This window comes from Lichenostomus cassidix, chromosome 19 (genome assembly GCF_008360975.1).
Source record: "Lichenostomus cassidix isolate B80296 chromosome 19, HeHo_3.0, whole genome shotgun sequence".
NCBI lineage: Eukaryota > Metazoa > Chordata > Aves > Passeriformes > Meliphagidae > Lichenostomus > Lichenostomus cassidix.
The window spans coordinates 9,730,549-9,756,485 of NC_139499.1; the positions used below are offsets into that span (position 1 = coordinate 9,730,549).

At 57.2% G+C, this 25,937-nt stretch overlaps 1 protein-coding gene across 2 annotated transcripts; it reads left to right on the forward strand.

Annotated features, from left to right (window-relative positions):
* The first annotated feature begins 3,328 nt into the window (after positions 1-3,328).
* On the forward strand, positions 3,329-24,452 carry CUEDC1 (CUE domain containing 1). Of its 2 annotated transcripts, XM_085078560.1 has the most exons (11): positions 3,329-3,440; positions 14,936-15,393; positions 15,895-16,022; positions 16,837-16,963; positions 18,007-18,190; positions 18,981-19,064; positions 19,889-19,978; positions 20,431-20,524; positions 20,663-20,721; positions 21,069-21,136; positions 21,358-24,452. In XM_085078560.1, the coding sequence occupies exons 2-10, from the start codon at positions 15,103-15,105 to the stop codon at positions 21,131-21,133; spliced, it is 1,122 nt and encodes a 373-aa protein (XP_084934686.1). In that variant the 5' UTR covers positions 3,329-3,440; positions 14,936-15,102; the 3' UTR covers positions 21,134-21,136; positions 21,358-24,452. The 2 variants fall into 2 exon arrangements, with proteins under 2 accessions (XP_084934686.1, XP_084934687.1); XM_085078561.1 differs by lacking the exons at positions 21,069-21,136; positions 21,358-24,452 and adding an exon at positions 20,872-21,055.
* The last annotated feature ends 1,485 nt before the right edge of the window (positions 24,453-25,937 follow it).

Here is a 25,937-nt window from a genome sequence, read left to right on the forward strand (position 1 = left end):
GGTTTATATCGAGCCCATTCAGGTCTCCGATTGCAAGGAGTTCAATAGGGGGTTTATTTTTTTCCTTCTGAAGTTTCCGTAAGCATTCAGCGTGAGGTGAATGGCTTAGCACCGGCTGAGAGTTTGAAAGTTGAATTTTGCCTTGGAAGGATGTGTGCCGTGGAAGGTCAGAGCAGTCAGATGGAGGGCACAGAAAGGCGTCCTCTGGGCAAGGAGAGCCGCGGGGATGTAAGTATTCCAGCACAGCCACCCACGCTGCCACAAACGGTGTACATGGTATAAAGGGGCAGTTTTGCTCTTTATTTGGAACACCCCAACACTTCCAGAGAGTGTTTGGGGTGAAGAGAAATTTGGGATTTGACCTTTTTTTGAAGAGTTACCCTGGAATGTTGTAAATTGGGAAGGTTCTGTTCAGTTAAGCTGGATCAGAGAGAAACACGTTTTATTCTCAGCATATGGGTTTAATTCTATTAGCCCTTGTCCACAAATAAAACATTTTTTTCCCCTCTTACAACAATTTTTTTCCTTAGAGAGGCGGAAGAAAGAAGTATTTAATGTGTTTGCATTTGTCCACAAGAGGTTTAAAGAAAACCACCCAGACCCCAGTAAGCTGTTGAGCTGCAGCAATCCCAGGTTACATAAAGGGGCTGGGGCTGCCGGGGATTAGCAGGGGCATTCCGGGTGCTGATAAGCCTCCAAGTTCTGCTCGCTCTTCCCTCACTTTTATTTTAGAAACAGCCACTCTGAGGCGTATCCTGAAAACTGCCTGGGGCTCATTTTCAATGCTGTTGGGGTTAGATTGCCACCAAAGAGAGAAAATTGGGATTTAAAGGACACTCAGGTTTTTAAAGCATCCAGCACTGTGGTGGTTTTTATCTCGGGATCCCTGTACAGGAGCTGAGTTGTTGAGAAATGAACGACAGTTTCTCACTGCTGGGCCCTTCCAAAAACTCCTGCCCTTCCTCATGGGTAGCTGAGTTTATCCATCTCAAAAATAGATTTACCAGTATTTTCAAAAGGCAGCTATTAAAAGCACTTCAAATTTTTAAATGCCATAAAGATTTCAATGCTTAAGTGGACCTTTTAACCAATGCTTTTTAGGAGTAAAAGTGTAAAAATAAATCTGTTTCCTAACTCTCAGAGAATAAAACAAATTAAACCTGATCCCCTTCTACGTATATGTATAATTCAGCATGTTTATACTTCTTGCTTATCTTTGGATTGTTCACTCACAGCTCCCAGCGCAGCAGCCGAGGGATGACAGAGGAACTACGTGCTAATTTTTATGTCAAAAATAGCTTTCACCTTTAAAGGCACACGGCTCAGTGGCTGTTTTCTAATTACAAAAGGAATGCCAAAGCTTCTCCCGCGAATCCATTTTACAGCTGTGTTCAGATTGGACTGTCAGCCCCTGGTTAAAATTGAGTGCTGAGGTCCTGACCTAGAAACAAACCTTTTTTGGTATTGGTTTGGAAAGAGTATTTCAGTGCTGGAGGAGCTGAGCCAGGCTGTCCAGCCAGCTCCCTCCACACGTCTGGTGACAGCCGCAGCCTCGCATCGTTTCATTGGACTCTGGATCACCCTGAAGCCCAGATCAGGACCACTGGGCAAGCCAGGCTTCTTATGATTCTTAAAAACAATAGACTTTTTTGTTGTTGTTCTTCAGGTTTCTGGGCTACTCTAGTGGAATGTGTCCTTCCTCTTGGTGGGGGCTTGGAATGAGATGAGCTTTGAGGCTCCCTTCCAGCCCAAACTGTTTCTATGATTTTTAAAAGTCCCAGCTTTAGGGAAGCATCAGTGCGTTTTGAAAAACAGATATTTGGCATCTGCAGTCACTGGCTGTGTCAGAGCACAGACCTGTGCTTTCCTTGCAGAGCCTTTACAATCACTGCCTCCCAAACTGACCCATTTAGTAAAAAATAGGGCATTTTCAGGATGTGTGAAACCTTTTGTTTTCCTGAGAAGTCAGAAACATTCCAGTCACCTTTTCACCCAGTTGTTCTCACCAGCTGTCAAGATGAAACCATTTGTGTTCTGTGTTTTCTGTGCAAGGTTTGTTTTTCAGGGAATTACCAATTTCATTGGAATTGGCTGAATTAAATTCACTATTTTAATTCTTCATAGTCGTGTATTTCTATGCCCATTTCTTTTTACTTCCTAGCATCGTTAGCAGCTAAAACCCATATCAAAGGGATGTAAAATTGCCTGTTTTCCCTGAAACAAGCCTGGATTAGGAAGAGATTGCAGCCACCAAAGCTCACTGCAAGGCGCTGTGCCTCGGAAGAGTCTGATCTGCGCTAACTTGGGGAAGAGAATGTTGTGGCACATGTTCGGTATGCGCTGAAAACCCAAGGTTTGCCAGTATTTCCACTCTTACTCTGTGTTCCCCGTCAGAACCTTCCAGATCTTTACCCAGGATCTCTCAGCTCCCAGACACAGATGAAACCATGGAGTGGGACAAATGTCAGCACGGAGAGCTGTCCTGTGAGAGCTCTGGACCATCCCACACATGTGCTCGGGCTCCAGCACCCACAGCCGAGCACCGAGCAGTGTCTGGCTGTGGCAGGGTGCTGTGGGAGGCTGTGGTGCCCAGAGGTGTGGAGCTCTTCCCGCAGCGTGTCCAGAAGGTTTGGAGAGCCACGAGGGAAGTGCAGGCTCTGACCTGCTGCTGTTCGCAGTCTCGCTCTGGTCTCTGTGGAACGGGAAGTGTTTGCCCTGTGTAAACGGGCTCCTGTAATTTGTAAGAGGAGATCGCTTCCCGTCCTGAGCCGTCAGCCAGACCGTGCGATACAGGGACGGCTGTTTTCTGTCTGCTCCGAGTGAAGTTTGGTTATAACCTGTCTGGGATGTTCAGCTGTGGGGCAGCAGTGGTGTTTCCCCTTCCTTACCACAGGACTGGAGGTGCAGGCTCCAGAAGCCTGGGACACTCCAAATGTGTGGAGAGGCTGAGAGCCAGCCTGGAGAGCTGGGATCCATCCATCCATCCATGGGATGCTGCTCCCTCCACACACTGCCCCAGGCCGCTCAGGGCCGGAGGTGCCGACCCCAGGCTGGAGGCGCCGGGGAGGCCTGGGGACAACGGGGGGACCCCGCCGGGCTGTGTCACCTCGGGCCGCCGCGGGCAGCGGGCGGTGCCGCCCCTCGGTGCCCCGGCCGGGCCGAGCCGAGCTCCGCGCTCGCCGAGGAGGGACAGCAGTCCCGAGGGCCCCGCGCGCCCCCCGCCCCCTCAGGCTGCCGGCGCGGCCCCGCTCGGCCCCGCTCCCCGCGCCCCCCCGGCCCGGCCCGGCCCCGGCCCCGGCCCCGCCGCGCCGCCCCCCGCTGCCGGGCACGGCCGCCCCCGCCCGCCCGCCACGTACGTCTCCCGTCCCGGCTCCTTTCCATGGTTCCCGGCGTGACTGGAGCCGCCCGCCGCCGCCCCCGCAGCGCGGCGCCGACCGCCGGTAAGGGGGGGCGGGCCGGGCCGGGGCTCTTTGTGCGGCGGGCCGGGCCGGGCCGAGCGGAGCCGGGCTGGGCTGAGGCGGGCCGGGGCCGGGCTGGGGCGGGCGGTGCCGCTCGGCCTGCGCGGGTCGGGCCCGGAGCCGCGCGGGCCCCGCCGGGGCTGAGGGGGAGCGGGGGTGCCGCCGGCTCGGCCTCCACCGGGGCCCGGCGGAGCTGCGGGGCCGGGCCCGGGGCCGCGCCTGTTGCGGCCGCTCGGCCGCTCCTCCGGAGCCGGGCCGGAGCCGAGCGCTGGGGGCCGCAGCCCCGGCACGGCCCCGCCGCTGCTCCGGCTGCTCGGCTCCGCCGCGGGCCTGCGCGGGGCTCCGCACCCGCCGGGCTCGGGAGGGTCCCGCGTGCGGAGCCCGCGGGGCGGCGGGGCTGGCTGAGCCCACCGGGCCGGCGTGGGGCGAACGGTGCCATCCCCGCGTGGGGCTGGGCGCGGGCCGGCACACCCGGCCTGGGGCTGCACCGCGTCCCGCTCAGCCCCGGAGCATCGCCGCTCCCCGGGCGTGACCCCTCCGTGCGCGGGGGTTTGGGTTTGGTGGCTTCCTGCCGCTCCTCCTGGACATCGTCCCTGTCCCAGTGCCGCGTTCATGGAGCAGCACACCTCACACCCCGCCATCCCTGCCGGTGGGTCGTGGCTTGGTGCAGCAACTGGCGGTGCCCTGGTGTGCCACAGCGGTGGCGGTCACCTCCTGGGTGACCAGGGTCATTTGTGAGCCCCCGGCTGGGTGCCCAGCTCGGCCACATCTCCCATTCTCCATAAGGATGGAGGGCACCATCCTGCCAGGCTGATCCTCACCTGGGGTTCCTGTCCAGCGCCAAAATTGCTGCCAGTGGGTTGTGGGCAGACAGCGATGGAGAAGAAGTGCAAGTCACCGCTCAAAGCAGTGCTCTCCTGCACCGTCTGTCTCTCAGGCGAGTTGGAAAGGCTCTTTTTTATTATTTTCTTAAAAAGCAGTGGAGTCGCACCTCCTCCTCACACCTCCTCCTGCTGCTACCACTGACAACAAACACGGGGGCTGGAGCCGTAAGGATTTCCACGGGAGAACCACCATCCTGGGCTGACCCCTGAGGCTGCCGCTGGGGCTTTGCTGGTGGGGCTGCCTTGCGGCTGGGAAAGCTGTGGTTTTCTTCACATCCTCCTCCTCCATCTCTAAGAACACAGGCTGAAGCGGCATCTGCTCCGCCGAGAAGCTTTTTGTGGTTTTCACAGAGGTTTTCCTGTGGAAGCACTTGGCGGGAGCACAGCTCTGGGGCAATGAGACCCCAGGGGAGCCCTCTGGGAGTGGAGATGAGCTGGTGCTGGCAATGGGGGTGGTGGGAAGCCTTTGGTGGTCATCATGGCAGAGGTGACCCGGCCATCACCTCCTGGTTGTTGTGCACCTGTGGCCTTTCCCACCGTGTTATCCACCCACCCTGTGGTGAGGATGTGCCTGATGCTGGCAGAGCCTTGTGCACCAATCCCTGGCTGTCCACAGCCCGTTCCTGGTCAGAGCATTTGATAGCCAAAATTATTTCCGTCCAAGGTGCCCACCCTCTTCCCAGCCACAGCGCTCCTAGGGAAGCTTTGACTTTTCCTGCATTTTATCAAAAAATAGCTTTCAAATGAAAAAATACTGAACAAAATGCACCGACACCTGACCGTGTTAGTGGTGTGGCTGAGCGGCTTTGCTGTGGCACTGGTGCTGTGGTTCCCTGAGCCCTGGGAAGCAGCAGCATGATAGTGGGTACTGGTGCTTATCTGCCTGCACCAGCACCCCGTGTGGGGGCACAGATAATGGGGCATGCTGGCATTCACAGTGGGATAGCCAGGAGGGGATCCAGAGGGTCATTCATGGCCAGGGTCTGTGCCGTGAGGACAAAATCCTGGGATGGGACCTGTGCAGAGGGAGCTGCTGCCGTAACCCCGTGGGTGCACTCGCTTGTGGGGTGCTTGTGGTCAGATCTGGGAAGCTTTGGGGCAGCACAAGTTGATGATGATGATGATGATTGATAACTATAAAATAAGAAAAAAGCTTGAAATAATAGCATAGGTGTGCTAGGTAGAGACAGGTCCCTCTCATGTGGCGTGGCTGTGGTGGCAACATCTCTGTCACCATGGCCAGGGTGGTGGAGGGACATTGGCTGGAGCCTCACCTCTGCTCGGTGGCACTGGGCTTGCAGCAATTGTGTGGGGACCAGGTTTTCCCAGGTCCCGGTTTTGGCTGTTCTCCCGGTTCCCTCGGCTCAGCACGGGAGCTGCATGGGCACAGCAGCGAGCGAGACGGTCCCTGAATGGAGAGGGAAGCTGGAAGGAGAAAGCAACCCACCCAGCCGGCTGGAAAGCTGGCTGAAAATAACAGGAAATGAGAACAGGGGGAACATCTGGGTCCAGCTCTTGCACCACTTCCGACGGGCGCGGAGCAGCTGCTGCCTCTGGGCGACAGCGCTTGTGACTCGGCTCCTCCGCCAGGCAGCCTCACCAGTGGCATGTCCCCACCGCTGGAACCGCCCGTGTCCCAGCGCGTCGGCCACCAGCCACCCTCTCTCCCTGCCCCGGGGGTCCCCGGTGCTGGCGGTGCCGGGAGGGACAGGCTGAGGTGCCCCGTCCGCGGTGCCCCCGGCCCGCCCCGCCGGCCGCCTTTGATGCGGGTGAGTGGCAGGTCCATTGTGGCCCCTTTGTGCTTCCCTCGGTTCTCCAGGTCTGCACAAAACCTGCCATGGAAACCAGAGCCAGCCGCTGCCCCAGGAAACCCGCAGGCGCAATTAGGAAATGCAAATAGGAATGCAAATTCCTGCCTCGCCTTCCAGGGCTCGGAAAGTTGTCCCTGGGCACCGATGTCCCCAGGCCACTGGAGTCCCCATCTGTGGGGATGGGGAAGGTGGCAGGGCACGGCAGACAGGCAGAGAGAGCTGGAGTGAGCTGCTTTTGGGGTGCCTCGGGCTCTTTTCCGGTCTCCCCGTGCTCGGTGGCAGCAGGACTGGGGCATCTCGACCCGTTCTGAGTGGTGACTCATAGGTGACAATATGACATTGATATTTTTTCCATCCTGCCTGTTGCCCAGCGACAAACAAACAAACAAGTGTGTCTTAAAACCCAGAGTAACTGCCTTGCTGGAGCTGTCCCCTGGCTGGGCCCAGGCATGTCCTGGTCCCTGGGGTCTGCCTGGATCTCTGGGGGTTGTTCCCCTGCTCGGAGGGTGTGAGCCTGGCAGAGGGAAGGCAGGCTGCCCACTCAGAAGTGAGGACCCTCCTCACCAAAGCACACCAAGAATACGTGGGAAAGGAGATAAAGTCCCCCCACAAATAACTCTAGGAAGCACAAACTCTTCAGGTCTTCCTTTCTAGGTGACATTTATGAGCACTGGAGGCTCTGGCTCTTCCTCGGGTCCCCAGAGCAGCGTGTGTGGGTGGAGTGGGGATAATGGTGCTGAGGAGCATGGAGAGTGGAGCAGTTAAGGGCGGATGCTGATTTGAGCGATTCCCCTCCCTGGAAGGAAGCAGAAGGGTTTTCTTTTCCATCTGCTGGAGGAGCTGTAACTGGGAGCCGGGAGACGAGGTTGGCACGTGTATCCACAGCAATAATCCGTGTGGAATGGCACATGCCTTTATGCCCTGTTCTGAGCCTAATCTACAGCTGTGCTGCTTAAAACCAAGCCTTGTTGATGGCTTTTATTTTTCTAAGCTACAGTCCCTGGGTGCTTTCCTATCAGCGGCTGGAGTGGTGTGGGATGTGCATCCCCATTAGTGGTACTTTTCTCCAGCCCCAGCCTGCTTTTATTGCTGGGAAATGAGCTCTGACTCCTGGAAGTGGTATTTCTTCCTTCTGCCTGACAGCTGGTCGATCCCTGCCCTCGCTCTCACTTCCCCAGGGAAGGCACACACAGATGGGCACACAACACTCCGGGATGGAGCCTGGCCGCTGTCCTTGGCATAGGAAAGCAGGGCTGAGCAGGGGGAAAACAGGGAGATCATCTCCAGAAAATGGAGACAACAGTGGCTGGAGCTCTGGTGATGGAGATGGATCACTGGGAGCACATGCTGGGGCTGTTAAGCAGTGGTGAGCAGAGGGGACACTCTCTGGGGAGGACTTCCAGCTCCTGGAGCCTAATCTGTTGCTTCTGAAATTCTTGTGGCTTTTAACCTCCCTCATTGGTGATTGCCATGATTAGGCCAGTGCAAATCAACTGGGATGAGATGTACCTGAATTAGTCATGGAAACTTAAAAACAATGAAAGAGAAGCAATATGGGATTTTGAAGAAGAATGTGACCTGTTGTGGTGGCTAGCCTCAGCACGTGGCTGGTGGCAAAGGGGGCGATGAGCAGAGCCATTGCTGGGGTCTGAGTCCCTTTGCCACCCAGAAACAGGGCTGTGCTGGCACAGGAGTGACTCTGCTGCTGAGGAGACTGAGAGCTTCTCTGAGCCTTGGCCTGGCTTCAAATCCAGGTTAGCATCCCGTGTAATTTCTGTGATGTGCTGTGATGGAGCAAATTTAACATTCCTCCTTTCAGGGCTTTTCTCCACCCCACGATCCGGGCTGTGCCGGGATGGAGCAGCCTGTGCTGGTTGGCAGGAGGGGCCTGACGTAGGGCCTTAATTAAATACCTGTCCCTGGTGAGGTGTAGCCTTTCAAGCAGGTTCTCCTCTGCTGAGCAATGTCACCCGGCACGAGGGAGGACAAAAGCCCGGCGCAATTACAGTGTGACACCGTGTCCCAGGACAACGAGGGTACAGCAGCGCTGGATTGTTGGCTCGGCACTTTCCCGGGATAGCTTGCATCAGCCATATGGCTTAGTGACTCATAAAAAAACCCTCCTCTGTTTGCGACTTAATTAGCCCCTTTCTTCCCCGGGCCTTGGCTCGCCGTGGTGAGAGGCACTGCGGGATGAGCAGGGCTGTGGCTGGTCCTGCCCTCGCAGGCTCATCCTGGGTGCCAGGGATGGGTGACCACAGGGTGGCCGGTGCATGGCAGGTGGACGTCAGGCAAGTGACACTTTGTGCCATGTACTACTGCCGTGCCGTGGTGCTGGGAGTGGGGGAAGTGAGGGGGGAAGTCATCCTCTCCCTGGGGACCCCGGAGGCTGTGGTTATGGTGAGAGAGGTGCAGGACCTTCTCACCACACACACAGCATGGAAACCCAGGGCCTTTCATCCTGCCCGGCTGTGGTTTGGTCCCTGAGGAAGGGGGAATCACAGCAGCCACTCTGTGATCACCTTTAAATCTTCTCAGCAGCCCCTGTGGCCAGGGGCCTGCCCTGGTGAATAATTCACCGTGTGCCGGCAGGGAGAGTTTTACTCCACTAATTTTGTTTCCATAGAAACTCGTGCGGTCTGTGCTCCGGAGCTTTGGGTGAATCAATACGGGATTTTTCCTTTGCACAGTGAGTGACGGCCCTTAAACCCCGATGGCACGAGAGCAGCCACCGGAGATGCTGGAGGCTGGGCCTGGTCTGCATGGCCTGTCCCTGCCTGTCCCTGCCTGTCCCTGCCTGCCCCTGCCTTTGTGGGATGCCCAGGGCCAAATCCTGCAGAGATACTCTGCACCAGCCTGGGGCAGGGTCAGCCCAGTCTCATCCCAGTCCATTCCAGTATGTTCCTGCTGTGCAGAGAGATGGAGGGGTCTCTACTCAGGCTCTTTCTCCCTTTTTCCCCTCCCATCCCTTAATTTCTGTGACCCTTGACCTATAATGGCAAATTAGCAATTGGAATCAGCCACACTAATTATCCAGGGAGTGGGGTCGGCCCTGCCCCCAGCCTGGGTTCACATTCCCCCAATCCCCTTTATCACTCATTGCCCAAACCTAACCCAAAAATTGCTTGGCAGCAGCTCCTCCACACACCCTGCCCTGAGCCCAATCCCCAGGGAATACCACACACCTTTGTCTCCGCAGGAATTTTATTTTCTTTCACTCCCAGCTGCTTCCCAGCGCTTTTGTGCGGAGCTGGGAGCACAAAGGGAGAAGAGGGATAAGCAGTTAAAGATGGGTTTGTGTGACATATGGCGCGAGGGCTTTGCGCGGCGGCTGCGGCCGGCGCCGGGGGGACGCCAGCGGGCACAGGGGTGCCTGGGCTTCCCTCCTGCCAGCCTTGGGATGGGCAAACTGAGGCAGGGAGTTTGGGATGGGCACAGGGCTGTCCCACGGGACAGAGGCAGCGCTGGCTGCCGGCCGTGCTGTGGTCGTGTGCGCCGTTCCAAAGCTCTGAGCGGATCGTTCAGCTGGGCTGTGTGTGTTTGATGTCGGCGGCGAAAGCCAGGGGAGGAAAGGTCACCGACACCAGCCACCTCCCGGAATAATCTTGTATCGGCCTCTCTGCTTTGGGCAACCTCTTGGATCTAATTTATTACACGTTGATGCAAGATAGAGTTGAACAGAGTAGCAGTTAAACCGTACAAAGGGATGCCGGGTCACTTTAATCGCTCACACTTGCTTGACCTATTTTTTTTTAATCCCTTCCTGGAAACCTTATTTCATGTTTGAATTCCCTCAACTATTTTAGGAATGTCGTCCTACCAAGATCAAATTACCTTCAATGAAACCAGTGCAAGGCGGCCTCGCAAGGCAGGCGACTTTTGGATGAGGATCTAGTGCTACCTCATTAATGTGGGCTTAGTTTGGGGCGGGGGCTGTGGTCCTGCCGTGGAAAACGTGTGAAAGCCAGGGATTAGCACTGCACAATGCCGAGGGACAGGGGGGTGGCTTTGCCTCGATTGGCACAGCACACAGGGCTGGGGGCAGCAGGACCCCCTGGCAGCCCTGCAGATCCCACTGCATCCTGGCACTGGCAGGGGGAAGGTGGATGCTCCGGGTGCTGCAGGCAGGGTCTCTGGTATAGCCCTGCCTGGCTCTCCTGTCCCAGCTGAGTGTGTCCCCCCAGGTTTTATCGGGGTGTTGTTGTTTTAGGAGCCAGCTGGGTGCTGTGGAGGGCTGACATCTGGTCGGCTCATGAAGGGTTCCCATAAATCTGTCCGGGAGGAGGGCATGGCTGGCCGTGGTGCGAGAGCAGTTGGTGCCCCGAAGCAGCAGCAGCCACTGCATCTCTGAAATGTGGATATTGAGTGTCCATGGGCTCCCCAGTAAAGCTGTCAGGTGAGACCACCTGGGCAGTAACGCTGACGGTGCCCAGGGTCAGGACTGGGATCACTCCGTGGCTCTCCCGGTTCCTCTGCTCTCGCTCCCAGAGCCAAGAGGGGAATTTCCTGTTGCAGAGAGGGACGTGCTGTGCAGGTTCCCCAGCAGGGCTTACTTGTGCTCTCTTCCCTGATTGCTTTTGAAAAGGGCTTAAACACAGCCATTTTAATACACAGTAGAACAAGTATTAAAGGAGATCCTCAGGTGCTTATTTGTTTCCATGAAAAAGGATTTGCTTGGAGCAATTTTCCCAGGCTGCAGCCCAGGAGGGGTGCACAGCATCCCCTGAGGCAGAGGGGAAGGTGATGAGGGGATTTAGGAGAGGCTGGTAGGGGCCCATCCTGCACATCCTTGGCATGTTTGGTGGTAGAGAATAGTATAATTTCTGTTCCTGATCATTCACTTTTCATCCCAATTTCAGTCCTATTATAGTCACACCTGCAGTTGCCGAGCAGTCACATTCGCAGACTTCTCGTTCCCACATTGAGCAATCCCTTTGCAGGGGCCTGGCTGCAGCAGAGCTCAGCACATCTGCTTTGGCCAGAGCCATTACTTCTGGTTTAACATCCCTAAGTTTTCAGACTTCCTCCAAGAGTCTTTCCTCCAGGAACTCGGGGCGGGCTGTCAGCCCTTGTCTCCAAATAATCCTGTGCATAGAAATGCTTCTGCACGTCTGCTCTGCATCCCCAGCTGAGGCACCACAGGCCTGGGCTTGCAGCCACCACGGGATGGGTGCCCTGGAGGGCTGGGGAGTGAGGGGCTGGGGGGACCCAGCACTCGGTGGTGTCACCCCCGTCCTGGCTGCAGATGTGGGTCACGTTTCCAGCGTGTTTTCAGGGGTGATCTACAAACACAGCGTGGCAATAGCAGGGGAGAAGGAGCTGGGCAGTGTTTGAGCAATCCCATCTGCTGTCTGAGCCACAGCAGACACTGGGGAAGGGAATATTCTCATTTGCACTTGGTGCCAAGGCTCTTCCCTGAGCAGAGAGGCTGTGAGAAATCCGTCCCAGTGCTGTTCCAGCTGCTGGCTCCTCCGGTCGGGCTGTGCTCCTTGCAGAGCTGAGCAACTGCTGCTTTCAGCACGACATTGCCGGTCTGAGCGACCCCCGGGATTATCCAGCTGCTCTTCCCACGCAGCTGATGGCCTCCACTCCACACTCCACACCGTGCCTGCTCCCAGAGCTTCCCCTCAGCATCCTCCATGGGAACAGCCCATTTCTGGGAGGTACTGAGTGCCTGCTCCCCGGGCTTGGTGAATCCAGCTGTGCCCAGGCATGATGCCAGGGGCAAAGGATGATGTGCCTCCCAGGCTGTGAGCTTTATGCCTCCCCAGGAGCCTGACTGAGGCTTTCTGCTGACTGGTCTTGTTCTTGGCTCTGGCAAGGCTGGATCTGAATTGTGCAAGTCATTGGCAACTTGGGTGGGAGAAGAGCAAGGTGAAGTCCTGGGCTGGGGAGCTGCCCCACAAGGCCAGCTTGTGTTTGGTTGTATTTTATGACTTTGAGTGGTGAGCTAAGGGCAGGAGCTGCAGCCAAAGGTGTGCCAGTGCCTGAGCACAGTGCAGTGAGACAGCAGTTGCGGAGGTGTGTGGGAAAGTGTCCTGTGCTGTCCTGGCTGCACGGTGCCACCAAAACGTGTGGGTGTTTTCAGTGCCAGCCCTGTCCCAGAGCGTAGTGTCACTTGAATAAAAGCTGGTGTGGATGTGGCATCATGGCAGCCCTTGCTAACCCAGTGCTGGCTCTCTGCCTGGCGCTGGGATGTCGCCTGGCACTTTCTCCATGGCACAGGCCAGTGACAGGACAGCCACCACCACTGGATGTGGAGGTGGCTCAGCTGGGGTGAGCCAGGACCAGGCACTGCCAGGACAGGAGGATTTATCCTGTGCTGCCAGGGCTGGTGGGGGCATGGGAGCAATGCCAGCCACAGCAGTGTCCCTGCTGCCGACTGGCCTCTCTCTGCGACCTGTGTGACAGGGACACGTGGACCAGGAGCTTGCAAAGCCTTTAAGCTCCTCCTGTGATGGGCGCAGCAGAAGGGCGAAGGATTATGCCTGTGCCTGCCTGGGTTTGGTGAATGAATAACAGCATTCACGGTCCTTTTTGCAGGATAACAGGGCAGGAACTGTTGTCATTTGAGGAGAAAGTTGATCAGGCAGCAGCCAAACGAGTCATCACAGCCTAATTCTGCAGATGGGGGCAGGGGGGGAAGAGGAGCCCAGTCTGTGCCCCAAATGTGCTTGTGCCTGCTTGTGGGCTGCACTCAGACACCAACTTCTTTCCTTTTTGGGAAATCCAAAGGATTTTGCTTTTCCTGGCGTCTTCCCAGCCCCTCACTGACATCACAGAAATAAGGGCTGGGTATGTGCTGAGCCCCTTCCCCAGCTGGGGTCCCACTGCCCTCCCTGCTGCTCACCTGAGCTGCTGCTGCAGACATGCAGGAACTGGGGAGAACCCTTGGAATACAGCTACCTGTTGGTCTTTTAAATCAACTCCTGCCAGGAGGGCCACTTGCTTTTCCCTGGATTTTAACTCCTGCTGGTGTAGTGGTTTGCAGTTCTGTGGATTAGCAGCAGGACTTTTAAAAATGGGTTTAAAAGCCTTCAGGGCACACGGAGCTGCCCTGGTCTGTGCCATGGCACAGGCTGCACCTTTGGCTGCACCTTCACAGGGATCATGTGTGTGTTTGCAGTGTATCAAATATAAGCTGTGTTCCCGTGGGTGTCCAGGCTCTTCCCCATCCTCTTGGAGTAGCCAAATCTTGTTAGGAGGTGTGTACCCTGTGAATGTGTTACAACTCAATTTAATACGTGACTAAACCAGCCATGCAATATTGCAATTAAAGTATAATTCCAGAGGTGTGAACAATGCCGGCTCTTTGCTGGGAATGAGTCAGGGGAGCGGAGGAGGAACGGAGCAGCAGTGTTTTATTAATTGACTCCAGCGGATTTATTTGTCCTCAGTGAATAGAGCCGGGCAGAGCTGTCGGAATTGTTCCTGCTCTGCTCGCACAGCGCTGCTCCATGCCTGGCTGCTCCTGGCAGGCTGGAGCAGATCCTGGGGACTGAGGGCAACTGCTGGATGGAGACAGTTCCTGGCTGAGTGACCAGTTAAATGGATATTATTAGTGAGCAGGAACGAGCTGGGGGCTCCTGCTGCTGTTTGGAAATGGCCCCTTGTGTCTCGCAGTGATTCTCCTGCTTCTTTTCCATGGGTCCTGTCCTGTGTGGGAGCAAATGGCACGGAAAGGTGGCACTCGATGGCCCCTGGCACTGTGCTAAGCCCAGGGAACCTCAGCTGAAGTGCAGTGACTGGTTGGGTGCTGGAATTTGCACGGGGCTGCTCTTGTGGTGCATGCAAATGCAAATGATTCCAGGATTACAAAAAAGCCAGGGAAGGAGAGCAGAGCGTGCCTGGAGCAGGAATCATCCCCGTGATTCCTCTGGTGCCAAGCCAGAGCAGCACTGTCCCTGGGGATGAAGGTGGGGGTTAAGCAGCATGGCAAAAAGTGAACTTCTTGCCGAGTTCCCATCAGTTCCCCATGTTTTGCAAGTGTGTTTCTCTCTCAGCAGCCTATGGAAGCCCCTGGAAAACCCCTGGAGCAGCTCAGGGCTGTGAGCTGGCACAGGGGCTGAGCACTGGGGACATGGCTGTCACACACAGTCTTGTTGGGCAGGGGAGAACCCGGGTGACCTTCAGAGGTGACTGCTCCTCTTAATGGCTTGGAATCTGATTATACCATTTTGCTAAGAAATGTGCTTGGCACGTTCTTCTGCATTAAATACCATTTAGGGACAGTTATCCTGAACTCTCTGCCTGCCGCTTAGGAAAAAGCCTTTGAAAATGATATTATGGATCAAAAGTGTTCCTGGGGTAATTCTGTTTCAACAGTGGAGTTAATCCAGAACTGAATTTGGCCCTGCATTTTCAAACGAGAAGCAGTAGCTGTATAATCTGTTTATGGTTTTAAAGTGAATGTTAATCTTGGATTTGGTGGCTTTTCCAAAGGGTCGATCTGCCGTGCTGCAGAGCATTTTAGCCCCCTGCTCTGACACTCTGTGAGCCGACTCCATGTTTTATTTTAAAGAGCAATTTTACTGTGTTTATAAATACATGTCAAACCTGGAAACGTTAAATCTGGGCAGCCCTCAGCAGTGGAAGTAATGCCATTTTTCTTGCCTTGCATTTTGTTGGTACAGCTCCCGGCACGGCACATCCACGCTCTGACGTGCCGGGCCCTCTGCAGGGATGGCACAGTCCCTCGAGGATGGGTGGAATGGAACTGAATGTCCCTCACTGACACGGGGGAGGCTGTGGGTACTGACTTTGTCCCGTGTCCCCTCCGCAGGTGGGAGGATGCTGCCGTGCGCCGGGGGCTGACGCGCGGAGCCGCCGGCCGCGGGGAGCGGGAGCCCCGCCGCCCACCCATGGTCGCGGCTGGCAGCCGGGGCAGCCCCCCGTGAGGAGGGGGCACAGCTGGGACAGTGGGCACCGAGCCCCCGCAGCCGCCCCGCCATGACGAGCCTCTTCCGCCGGAGCAGCAGCAACGGTGGCTCCCGCGGCGGCTCCTCCGCCCAGGAGCTCAACAACAGCCGCCCCGCCAGGCAGGTGCGACGGCTGGAGTTCAACCAGGCCATGGAGGACTTCAAGACCATGTTCCCCAACATGGACTACGACATCATCGAGTGTGTCTTGAGAGCCAACAATGGTGCTGTGGATGCTACCATTGACCAGCTCCTGCAGATGAACCTGGACGGCAGCGGCTGTGATGACAGCTCGGACTCGGAGGACAGCATCCCCCCCGAGGTAACCTGTGTGGGGGTTCCCTGCTGGGCTCTGGCTTCCACAGCTGGGTAGCCACAAGTGGGCACAGTCTCATCCTGCCTCCTCCTGCCTGTGCATGGTGCTACTTGACTGCTGCAGGCAGGCAGAGGTTTGAGTGCCCAGTTCAGCTGGGCTGCTGCACCCAGGTCTGTCTGGGGCAGTGCTTGAAGCTCAAGCCAAAGTGCTCTCCCCACTCTCCCCTGCTCCAAAACCCAACAGAGACCCTTCTGCTGCTGTGAGAGAGACTCCCCAGGGCTGTGTGCCCCCAAGGATAGGCTCACCCGCCCTCTTCTCTTGAAAGCAGCACCTCCAGCTCCACCAAAACCCCCCTGGCTGCAGGAGGTGCAGTGCCAGGAGGTTGCCCCATCCTCTCTGCAGCAGTGTTCAGCCTGTGCCATCCCTGCTTTGCTACTGCACATGGAACCCTGGCCTGCTGGGGAGCATTTCCCAGCCATGCCCTCACCCCGTCCTCTCACCCTGCAGATCTTGGAGCGGACCCTGGAGCCGGACAGCTCGGACGAGGAGCCCCCTCCTGTGTACTCCCCTCCTGCCTACGAGAGCCAGGCCTTGGGCAGCCGCTACCCCCGTGCCCCACCCACTCCCCCGCCCAGGTGAGCCCCAGCCCCGCACTGCTCCCGCGGCACCCTGTGCCAGCTCGGGGGTCAGGCTGCCGTCAGCTGGCCCTGGCACGGGCGTCTGGCTCCAGTTCCATATAGGGTCGAGTGAGACAAAGCCAAGGGAGATGAATGAAGCTCACAGCTGGCTCAAAAATCCCTGTGAGGGCCTAAAACACGAACAGCTGAGGGGCCGGAAAGCCGCTCTGGCGGCATGTGGAATGGCAAAAATCAGCTCCCGGGGGCGGGGAGTGCCTGCCTCCGCTGGAAAACACCAGGTGCTGGGCAGCCGGCCCCATGCCTGATCCTCACCACACACCTCGGCTGGCCTTCGCTTCTCCCCTGGCAGCAGCACTCTGGCTGTAGGTGTGGGACTGTGGGGACAGCAAGTGTGAGCCCTGGGCACCTCTGTGCCAGCCCCTGCCCTCTGTGCAGGCTGGGTGTGACATCTGGTGAGAGACATTTGTCAGCTTCGTAGGCAAATCCCTGCAGTGCTGGGGCTCCGCTGGGCAGGTTTCTGGGAGTCTGACTGAAACAGGGAGGAGAAGGAAAACCCAGTGTGCAGAGTTGCAGGGCAAGGCTTGAACTGCAGCTCCCAAACGCTCTAGGAAAGCCTTTCACTCTCCAGAGCTGAAGCTAATGCTGCAGGTTCAGGGATGTGCTGGGGTTCCCTGGTTCCCAGGACTGCTGGTGGAGCTGGGTAGACCCTGCTGTGCCAGGTACTGCTGTGCCAGGCCCTGTGCCATGCTGCCATGGCAGATGTTGGTGGGTTTCTCCCTCGCCAAAGGTGCTGCCTGTGCTTGCCCTGCAGGACGGACGTGCCAGGCCCTGGTGGCACCGCGGCGCCCGCGCACTACAGGAACTGGAACCCACCGCTCCTGGGCAACCTCCCCGAGGACTTCCTGCGCATCCTGCCCCAGCAGACAGCTGCCACACAGGTGGGAAATCCAGTGCAGGCCCCTGGGAAATCAGAGTCCATGTGTGCTCTGTGGTTGTTTTCAGCCACAGGGTTTGGGTGCCAGCAGCAGGGCAGGCAGCAGGCAGCATCCCGTGGGGAATGAGCAGCCCCAACACATGCTGGGCATCCAGCTCAGCCCCAGGCAAGCCACAATCTGGGGCATCCCTCAGTCCTTTGCTAACACAGGAACCCCTAAATGGGTCCAGCACCCTCCTGGCATGGTGAGGGGCTGGGAGAGCTGCAGGCACCCTGTTCCTCCCTTCCTTTCCATCTCCAAAGGCAGCCTGCCACATTTTCATGAATGATTGCCCTGCAAGTTGAGCTTCACAGGCTCTATTACCTTTCTGGGAATAGGATTGTGCCAATTCATTTGGGCTCAGGGGGAGGAGAGGAGCAGCTGCCCTTTTCTTTCCCCAGTAATTGTGTGCTTTTGCTTTTTATGGCTCTCTGGGAGCAGCTACAAATCAGATAAATATTGTAGGCAGGGATGAGGCTGTGCTGCAGCGTGCGGCTGCGCTGCTCCCCAGGTGTGAGGCGTGACGTGCCTCATGCAGGGACGTTTGTCAGCAGGACATCGCAGACTCTGCTCTTTGGAGATGGCAGATAAAGCAGTGATGCTGCTGAGACCCTTCTCTTCTCTCCCCACCACGTTCTGTAGTGGCACAACCCCATGGTTTAAAGTTAAAAATCTGTGCCAGCCTGTGCTCTGCAAAAGGAGCTCCAGAAGGTTCCCATGTGGGATGTCTGTCCCCTCAGTCCTGTCCCCCTTCCCAAGGGGCAGAGGCAGTGATGCCCTGTCCCACTTTGTCCCTTTTGCAGTAGCACCATCCTGAGGGAGCAGCGCCCTGGGCTGTTGGGCAGAGGAGGGAGGCATCTCTCTGGGGATCAGCAGTCATCAGTAGCCGTCAGGGCTGGGGGAGCTGCGGTGTAACAGAGGGTCTAAAGGCCAAGCTGAGCCCGAGGTGCTCCTGCAGGGACCCCCTGAGACCACCAGCCGACCTGGGCTGTGTTTTCCTTCCCCAGAGCTCCCACAGCTGCCGGCAGCCCGTGCCAAGGGGGCTCATCCCGCGGGGCCAGGGCTCCCTGGAGCAGGAGCGGCGCTGGAAGCAGTACCTGGAGGACGAGCGGATCGCGCTTTTCCTGCAGAATGAAGAGTTCATGAAGGAGCTCCAGAGGAACCGGGATTTCCTCCTAGCCCTGGAGAGAGGTGAAAATGCCTTCAGAAACTTCTGCTTTTTGGGTGTGTGCCCTGCTGTGACACTGGCTTCTGGCAGTGCTGCCCTGCCTGTGGGATCAGGGTTGTGCCAAAGCAGGATGTGGCCAGGCTGGGGGCTGGTGGTCTGAGCTACCCACAGTGGTGGGCTGCTCCCTGGCCTCCTGCTCTCCTCCTCCTGCCCATCTCTCTGCAGCTTCTCTGGCAGAGCCCAGCAGAATCCACAACAAGGGGCTTTGGAAATGCTCCCTGAGGCCTCTCCAGCTGTGCACCCTACCCAGGTGCTGGCAGGCCTGAACTGGAGAGGAGTCTTGCCATGATTGCTCCTTCCCTGTCACCACACTCCTTCCCAGTGAGCTGGTTGCTTGTCCAATGCCATGGGCAGGGCTTGAGGGTGTGGATGGTTTTACTGCCACTGAGCACAGAGCTGCCCTTCCCTCCTGAGCCCCCTGGCCAGGGGCCCAGCTCCCTCAGAGGTCTCGCTAGTGCTTTGCAAGGTCCTTCAGTGCAGGTGGCAGGAAAACCACGGATGTGTTTGTCGTGTGCTTGTGGTGGGTGGGCAGTTCCTCTGCTGCTGTGGGCTCCCACCGAAGGGTTTGTGGTTGCTCTGCTGAAGCAAAGCCCCAGCTCCCTCTGTTGCCACCAGGCTGCAAAGCCCCAGCTCCATCCCTTGCCACCAGCCTGTCCCTAGGCAGCCACGGGGCTTTGAGGGGAGAAGGGAGCAGAGCCATGTGCTCTGCCTCGAGGGTCTGATCGAGCGGGCGCTGCGCTTTTTGTTTTTCAGATCGATTGAAATATGAGTCAAAAAAATCCAAGTCGACCAGCGTTGCTGTCAGCAACGACTTTGGTTTCTCCTCCGTATTATCAGGTAACTTCCAAGACACACGTGAGCATTTTCTCTCCACAGCAGGATCCCCCACAGCCCCTGCATTCCCATCCCTCTGCCCAGCTGCCTCCAGAGTGCCTATGGAGGGAGAAAACTGGCTGATCCCTCCCTGCTGCCCTCCCAGTGGGGAGAGGAGCTGGTGGGTGACAGGAATGGGTGCTCCTGCCCTCCCCATGTGGAGGTGCTCCTGCATCCTGCCTCCATCCATCCCTGCCCTCCCGTGCCTGGGCCAGAGCAGAGGATTGTGCCTGGAGGCATAATGACTGTTCCCATAATCCTGATTAACCTCGGGAGCAGAGCAGCTGCCCAGAGTCAGAATTAGAGCTGGTGTCTGTCGATGGCCCTGCGCGGGGTCGGGCGAGTCGCTGCGCCTGGGCAGCCTGGCAGCGCTCAGCTGGGCTCACAGACCTGGCCAACAGGGACAGGGCTCTGGGGGTCTCTGCTGCGCCTGACCAAGTCACTGGGCTTGCTTCTGATGCAGTGTCCTGGGTAGCACAGTCCAGTACCCAGAGCACAGTCAGAGCCCGGGGAAATTCGGGGCTGCAGCATGGAGGGAGGTGCCAATGCTGGGACTGAGCACCCATGAGGGTGTGCTGCCAGCCCACGTCTCTGCACCCCCAGTCCCAGGGCTTGTGTCCCCAGAGAGTCCCCATCTGGAGCCAGCCCCACGTGCTAGCACCCTCATCCCACCTGCTCTCGCCCAGCTCTGTCCTTTGCTGGTGCCAGAATTGGGTCACAGAAGAGATTTGTCCCAAGCCCCCCCTCACCATGCACGCACTCCTGGTGAGCAGATGTTTGCCTTCCAGGTGACGTAGCTCCCTCTGTAACCAGCGAGGCCGGCGGTGCCGTGTCCGACGATGCCTTATTCCGAGACAAATTGAAACACATGGGAAAATGTGAGTTGGTGTGCAGGCCCCGTGCTGGCAGTGGGATGCCTGGCAGGGCTGGAGGGGAGCTGGGAGCAGGGTGGGCAGGGGGAGATGGCAGCAGTACCTGGCACTCATCCAAACTCATCCTTTTCTCTGGGCAGTCACAGCCTGCTTTTCCCACCCCAAACTAGACCAAGGTCCTTGGGCAGCCTCAGCTGGGCTGCAGGCACTGGGGACACTGGGAGGGGTGGGTCAGTCTGGGTAAGGAAGGTCATGAAAACTCCAGCAAAAGGGTAAAACATCAGCACCTCTCACCAGGGACCAAGGTGGCCCTGTCTCCCTCTCTGAGTCTGGCAAACCCAGGACCTCACCACAGGGTTGTGGGTGGCTCTGGCAGCCCTGTCCCTGCCCCTCTCCTTCCCGTGGCAGCTTTGAGAAGGGTTTTTGGCCGAGACCCTCACCCGGCTGCTTCATTCCAGCCACGCGCAAGAAGCTGTTTGAACTTGCCAGAGCCTTCTCCGAGAAGACGAAGATGAGGAAATCAAAAAGAAAACACTTGTTAAAGCATCAGGTGTATCCTGAACAATGAGTCCATTTGGGTCCGGGGCTCCCCACGGCACCTCTGTGGTTGGACCATGGGCTGGGAAGGGCAATAGTGGTGCCATGGCCACATCTGGCCCCAGAGCTGGTTTTCCTTAGCAGAGGGTGCAGCATGGGGACAGCAGCATCCACAGCAAATCTTCTCGATGACGTGGAAGGACATGCATACGGTAAGGAGTGCTGTGCTGTGCCGTGCTGTGCTGGGTGTGCTGTGCTCAGCATGGCTGGGTCCCAGGGTGCCTGGCCCCAGCTCACCCCAGGGCTGGCTCAGGTGTGGCTGCCTGGCAGAAATACCCCTGTGGGCCAAAACCTCCTTCCAGTCTTCTCAGGCGTGTTCCGGTGGAAACTCCCCATGTCCCACCGGGAATTCTGTCTCTGAGCAAGGAAATCCCTGCTCTGGGGAAAGCCAAGCTGCTTCCCCCGCGGGCTCCTCCCTGGAGCTGGGACCGTGGTGCAGTGGTGTCCTGGTGTGGACAGCCTGTCCTGGCTACAGCCCCTGCCTGCCTCTGCCTTTCAGATGAAGATTTCCAAGCACGGAGGCAGCAGCTCCGGGAGGAGGAGACGCTGAAGGAAGGGCAGTAAATGGTGAGAGGCACCTGGGGATGGATGAACACTTCTGTGTGAATGATCCAGCCTGGCTGGAGGAGGGGACACCTGCTCTGGGCTGTGTTCAGAGTGTGTCTGGTTGGGGACAAGCCCCACCAGTGGCTATGGGTGCCATGGCTGGGACAGCCCCGGGTGCTGTCACAGTGTGGCTGAGGCTGAGCACGTGCTGTTCTCCTTCCCTCCCTTTCCCCTCCCTGCAGATCCCAGCGCTGGGGTTTCTTGCTGGCACAAGATGTGCACGAGGCTTCATCAGGAGATGGCTGAAAAAGGAAAAACCCACCCAACAAATCACCCAGATTTTGGCTGTTCCCCCTCTGCTGCTGTACTCCTCTGAAGTACAAGTATTGAAGTGAGGCACAATGTTTTCCTACCAGTGGTTTGAAAACAACTTTTCCTATCGAGCAAATCAGCCAAAAGGAAAAAAAAAGGAAAAAAAAGCGGGCAGCTGCTGTGAGCAGCTGCGGAGGAGCCAGCAGAGCTCAGGCTGGGGAGGAGCAGCCCCGCCTGCTCTCTCGGTCCGGGCGGCGGCGCAGCAGGAATGAAATCAGTCGTACTAACGAGGATCCATTCCCACGTGGGGTCTGCTTGGCCGGAGCACTCCTGAACATATCTGTAGTGGTCTGATGTAACTTTACTCTGCGCACACCGGAACAAAAACCACGTGAGAAAGGGAAGCTAACAGCCGTTGTCTATTATTGCTAGGAGTAATGAGCAGAGATTCAGATCAGGTAATAGTCAAATAATATAAATTGTTTATAAAGGAAAGGCCTTCTTTTCCTAGGCGTTTCACTTTGAATTAAACCTTTGCCTTCGGCATTGCTACAACTGCCTTGAAGTTGGGACGCTTTGTGCTGCAGCGGGGCAGCACCAAGGGCTGGATTTCACACCCGTTTAACCCTCACTGATGGAGCAGGACACATCCCATGGGGTGTGGGGTGCTGGGGGTTGTCCTGGAGCCTGGGAGCTCCAGGGATGCCCCCACTGTAGGTAAGAGGCAAAGCCCAAGCCGGGGGTTTGCAGGGCTGGTGGAGGTGTTTTCAGCACGGAGACTGTACAAGGGCTTGGGGGCACTGCTGGGGTTGGTGCAGGGCAGGAGCAGAGCCCCTTCCTCGTGCCCGCAGCGCCAGAATCCTGCAGCTCTGGAGATGCTGTCAGGCTAAAAATAATTACATAAACAAATTCCTTCGCTGTGTAAGTAATGAGTGACGAGCGTAAAGTCAGAATTCGCTCCCGCCAGCACATTTTCTTCTCCTTTATCGGCACAACGCTCCTGCCAAATGCAGGAGGTGGCTCTAGACGTGCCTGTTTCACTCTCTGGCTCCCGCGAAGCTGCACAAATGTTGCCGGATTGGAGCTGCGAAGGCGGCAGACGCAGAAGCCCCAGCCATCAAACACTCACGCAACTGTGTTCCCTGCCTCCCGGCGGGCTTTGGTAACAAAAGTCCCCATTGCATCGCTGGCTCCCGACAGGCTCCTCTTCAGTCCCCACGGAGCCCGCGTGCCTTTGAAGTGGACGCCAAGATTTCCTCCCCCGCCAGCAGTGCAGCTGCTGCACCTGTTGAGCGCTGCTGCTGTCCCCTCGCAGCCGTGCTGGCAGCAGGGCCATCCCGTGAGCTCCACTTTCTCCTGGTGCCTGGCCAGGGACAGGGCTGCTTCCAGGTGCCTGCGTGGTGTCTCAGTTGCACAAAGCTCTCCCGCAGCACCGTCGCTCAGACAAATTCTGGGGTGCCGAGGGCCAGGGCAGGATGCACTGAGATGGGAGCACCCTGGGACGTAGCAAGCTTTGGGTTCTTAAAATCAAAGCAGCAGAATTCCCACCCCACCCAGCCCATACCAGTTTTGGTGTCCACTCCTTTGATTTTGAAGAATTGAGGAGCATGTCCTGAGTCGTGGCAGCCCAGTGACAGGTTGGGGTCACCCCAAGCCACGCTGGCTGTCCCACACCACGGGCAGCAGCCCTGCTCCTGGTGGTGTGCCTGGCTGCCAGGAGGTGCTGGAAGGGCACAGGATGCCCCAGGCTGCTCTGCCCTGTCCGGGGTAGGATGTGGGTCTGGAGCAGCACCTGGATCAGGCTGTGAGGGGCTAAGTGTGAATCAGAGAACGGAAAATCCTTCAGTCCCTGGGTGGGACTTCCATTCTGAGAGTGGTGAAGAGAAGGAGGGACTCCTTCCCTACCCTCTGCTGGCCCTGGGGGCTGCAGGACGCTGCCGTTACTCCTTCCCAGTCCAGAGCAGCTCTGCATATTTGGAAGAAAATCAAACTTGGAAGCGGATCAGCTTGTCACCGTTCCAGCGCCTCTTAGCTACCGAGGGCTTCGGTCCCAGCGAAGTTTCCATGAGCGCAGGAAGCACCGACGGGCGGGAAGGGAATTCTGCTCTCCCAGACAGGAGGTGCTGGTGGGAGGGCTGGGCTGGCCCGTCTCGTTCCCTGTGCTCCCAGCAGCTCCCGTGCAGGGTTTGACGATGGGCTGGGTGGTGCCGTGGCAGCGGAGATGGGCTGAGCTTTCCCTGGGAGGCTGGCACAGAGCAACAGGTCAGTCCTGCTGCACTGCTGGCTGCAGCAGCAGCCAGGTCAGAGCGGGGGACACTGTCCCTCCTCTCAGCCTGCTCATTAGGTGACACGTCCCCAGTCACCTCTGCAACCCAGCCAAGGCTTGCTGGTGGAGCAGCCCCAGGCCAGCAGCAGCTCTGCTTTCTGCCTGAGCACATCCCCGAGGTGTCCAGCACCTCCTGCTCCCACTGAGCCCCGAGGAAGGGATGGCAAGGAAGGGTGTCCAGGGGCTGTGAGCTGGGGAGAGGACTGTGCCCTGCACAGAGGGCTTGTGCTGGGGGTCCTGCACCAAAAGCACCGTGGGCACCCAGGCCTGGCACAGAGCCCTGGGCACCTCTTGGCCACCCCCACCCAAGAACTTGCCCTTGAGCATGCCAGGCCAGGCACAGCCTCTGGATGATGTCACTCTGTAGCTGTGTCAAAAATATCTTGGAGGCACAAAGCATCATTTTAATGGAGATGGAGAGGGGTTATTTTTGTGTCCTGTAAAAAAAACAACAAGTCAGGTCTAATGAGTGGAAAGGCCACAAACCCGGCTTGGGAGCCAAAATGCATTTCTTACATAAAATGTACAGTTCTCAGTGATGTTTGTATCATTTCTCTACAAAAAGGTTTAAAAAGAACAAAACAAACCAATCTGTGGCATTTGTGAGTGTGGCTATTTTAGAATTTATTTCCATAAGTGATTTTTTTCTTAAATATGTTTAATAGTAATTCCTATAATAAAGTCCTGTTGTACTCTTAACACTGTATATTTTTTTAACATTGTGTATTTTTCTACTCCCTTCTCTTTACAGGGCTAAAGAAGAAAGAAAGGGGGCTGGGGAGGGAAGGGGCAGCTCTAGCCCAGCTCCAGCTGTGCCCTTCAGATACAAATGCCCAAAATCTGCCCTGGTTTGCTGCCTCCCTGCTCCTCATGGGGCTGAATTTGCATCCAGTGATTTCCTCAAGAATCCAGTGATCACTGGGGAAGCAATTCCTGCTGTGGGCAGCCCCTGGGGCAGTGGCAGGACCGGGGAGCACATGGAGCATCCCCCTCACTTGCAGGGACAGGACAGAGTCTGCCTGCCCTGTGCCAGCTATCCGGGAGCAGCTTTCACAATTCCTGGCAGGACTGAAGCTTCCCAGCCTCACGTGTGGCTTGGAAACCTTCCCTGTGAAAGAAGAGCCTGGAAAAAGTCAAGGCGTTCTTGCCTTAAATGTCAAAAGCATGGAAATGCTGGAGGAGCCCTGGCTGCTGCCTTCGTGCTGCGGGGAGCCAGAGCTTCCCAGAGAGCTGCAGACCCATCCAGGGCCTGCCCAGCCCTTGGAGCAGCTCAGATGCAGCCCTGGAGCAGTCCCAGCAACTCCCTTCGGAATTCCTCTCCTCCACAGCACAGGGGCTTTGCTTTCCAACCAGCAGTTTAAGGAAAGCAGCAGCTAAGCACAGCCCGGAGCTGGGAATTTGTCAGCTGGGGATGGAGCTGGAGACGTGTGAGCTCCTGATACCTGCTGGCTGTCAGTCTGCCGTGGAAATTTACTGCCCCCTTCCTTCGCCAGGCTGGAAGATAGCAGCGGAGATGCATTGTGCTTCCCCTCAGCTCATTCCCAAGCTAAGGGCTGCACCTAGTGACCAGGCACTGCTGCCGGCCAGGAAAGGCTGACTGCAGGAAGGGTGTTTACACAGGGCCTGGGTGGAGCTGCTGGATTTTATAAACCGAGGTTAAAAACACAGAGCAGGAGGCTGTGGTGTGCTGCAGGCAGTGTGTGCTGCGGGCAAGGGGTGCTGCAGCCTCCTGAGCCCGGCGAGCAGGGCTGGGCTGCCCGGGTGGGATCAGGGTATGGATCAGGGTGGGATCAGGCCATGGAGCAGGTTATGGAGCAGGTCAGACCATGGAGCAGGCTATGGATCAGGGTGGGATCAGGCCATGGAGCAGATCAGACCATGGATCAGGCTATGGATCAGACCATGGATCGGGCTATAGATCAGACCATGGAGCACCCCGGACGGTGCAGATCCCACTGTCCACTCTCCACTTGGGCCAGACCCAGAGCTAAAAGTGCTGCACTTGATGACCTTGGAGGTCTTTTCCAGCCTTACTGATTCTGTGACAAGAAGCACCAGTGCCGGCAGAGCTGCAGAAGCGCTGGGACATTGCTCTGAGTGTGCACCGGTGGGACTGCTGGGTGTCTGCAGGGACAGTGACCGGTGACCCTGAGGGTGCAGCTCGGGATGTTCCGCGATCCCGAC

Bases quoted from the DNA above. Each gene is read 5' to 3' on its own strand.
- CUEDC1 (XM_085078560.1), top strand. From the start codon at position 15,103: ATGACGAGCCTCTTCCGCCGGAGCAGCAGCAACGGTGGCTCCCGCGGC. The intron at 18,191-18,980 runs GTGAAAATGCCT...TTTGTTTTTCAG, and splicing joins CCTCCTAGCCCTGGAGAGAG to ATCGATTGAAATATGAGTCA. The intron at 20,525-20,662 runs GTATCCTGAACA...CAGAGGGTGCAG, and splicing joins CACTTGTTAAAGCATCAGGT to CATGGGGACAGCAGCATCCA.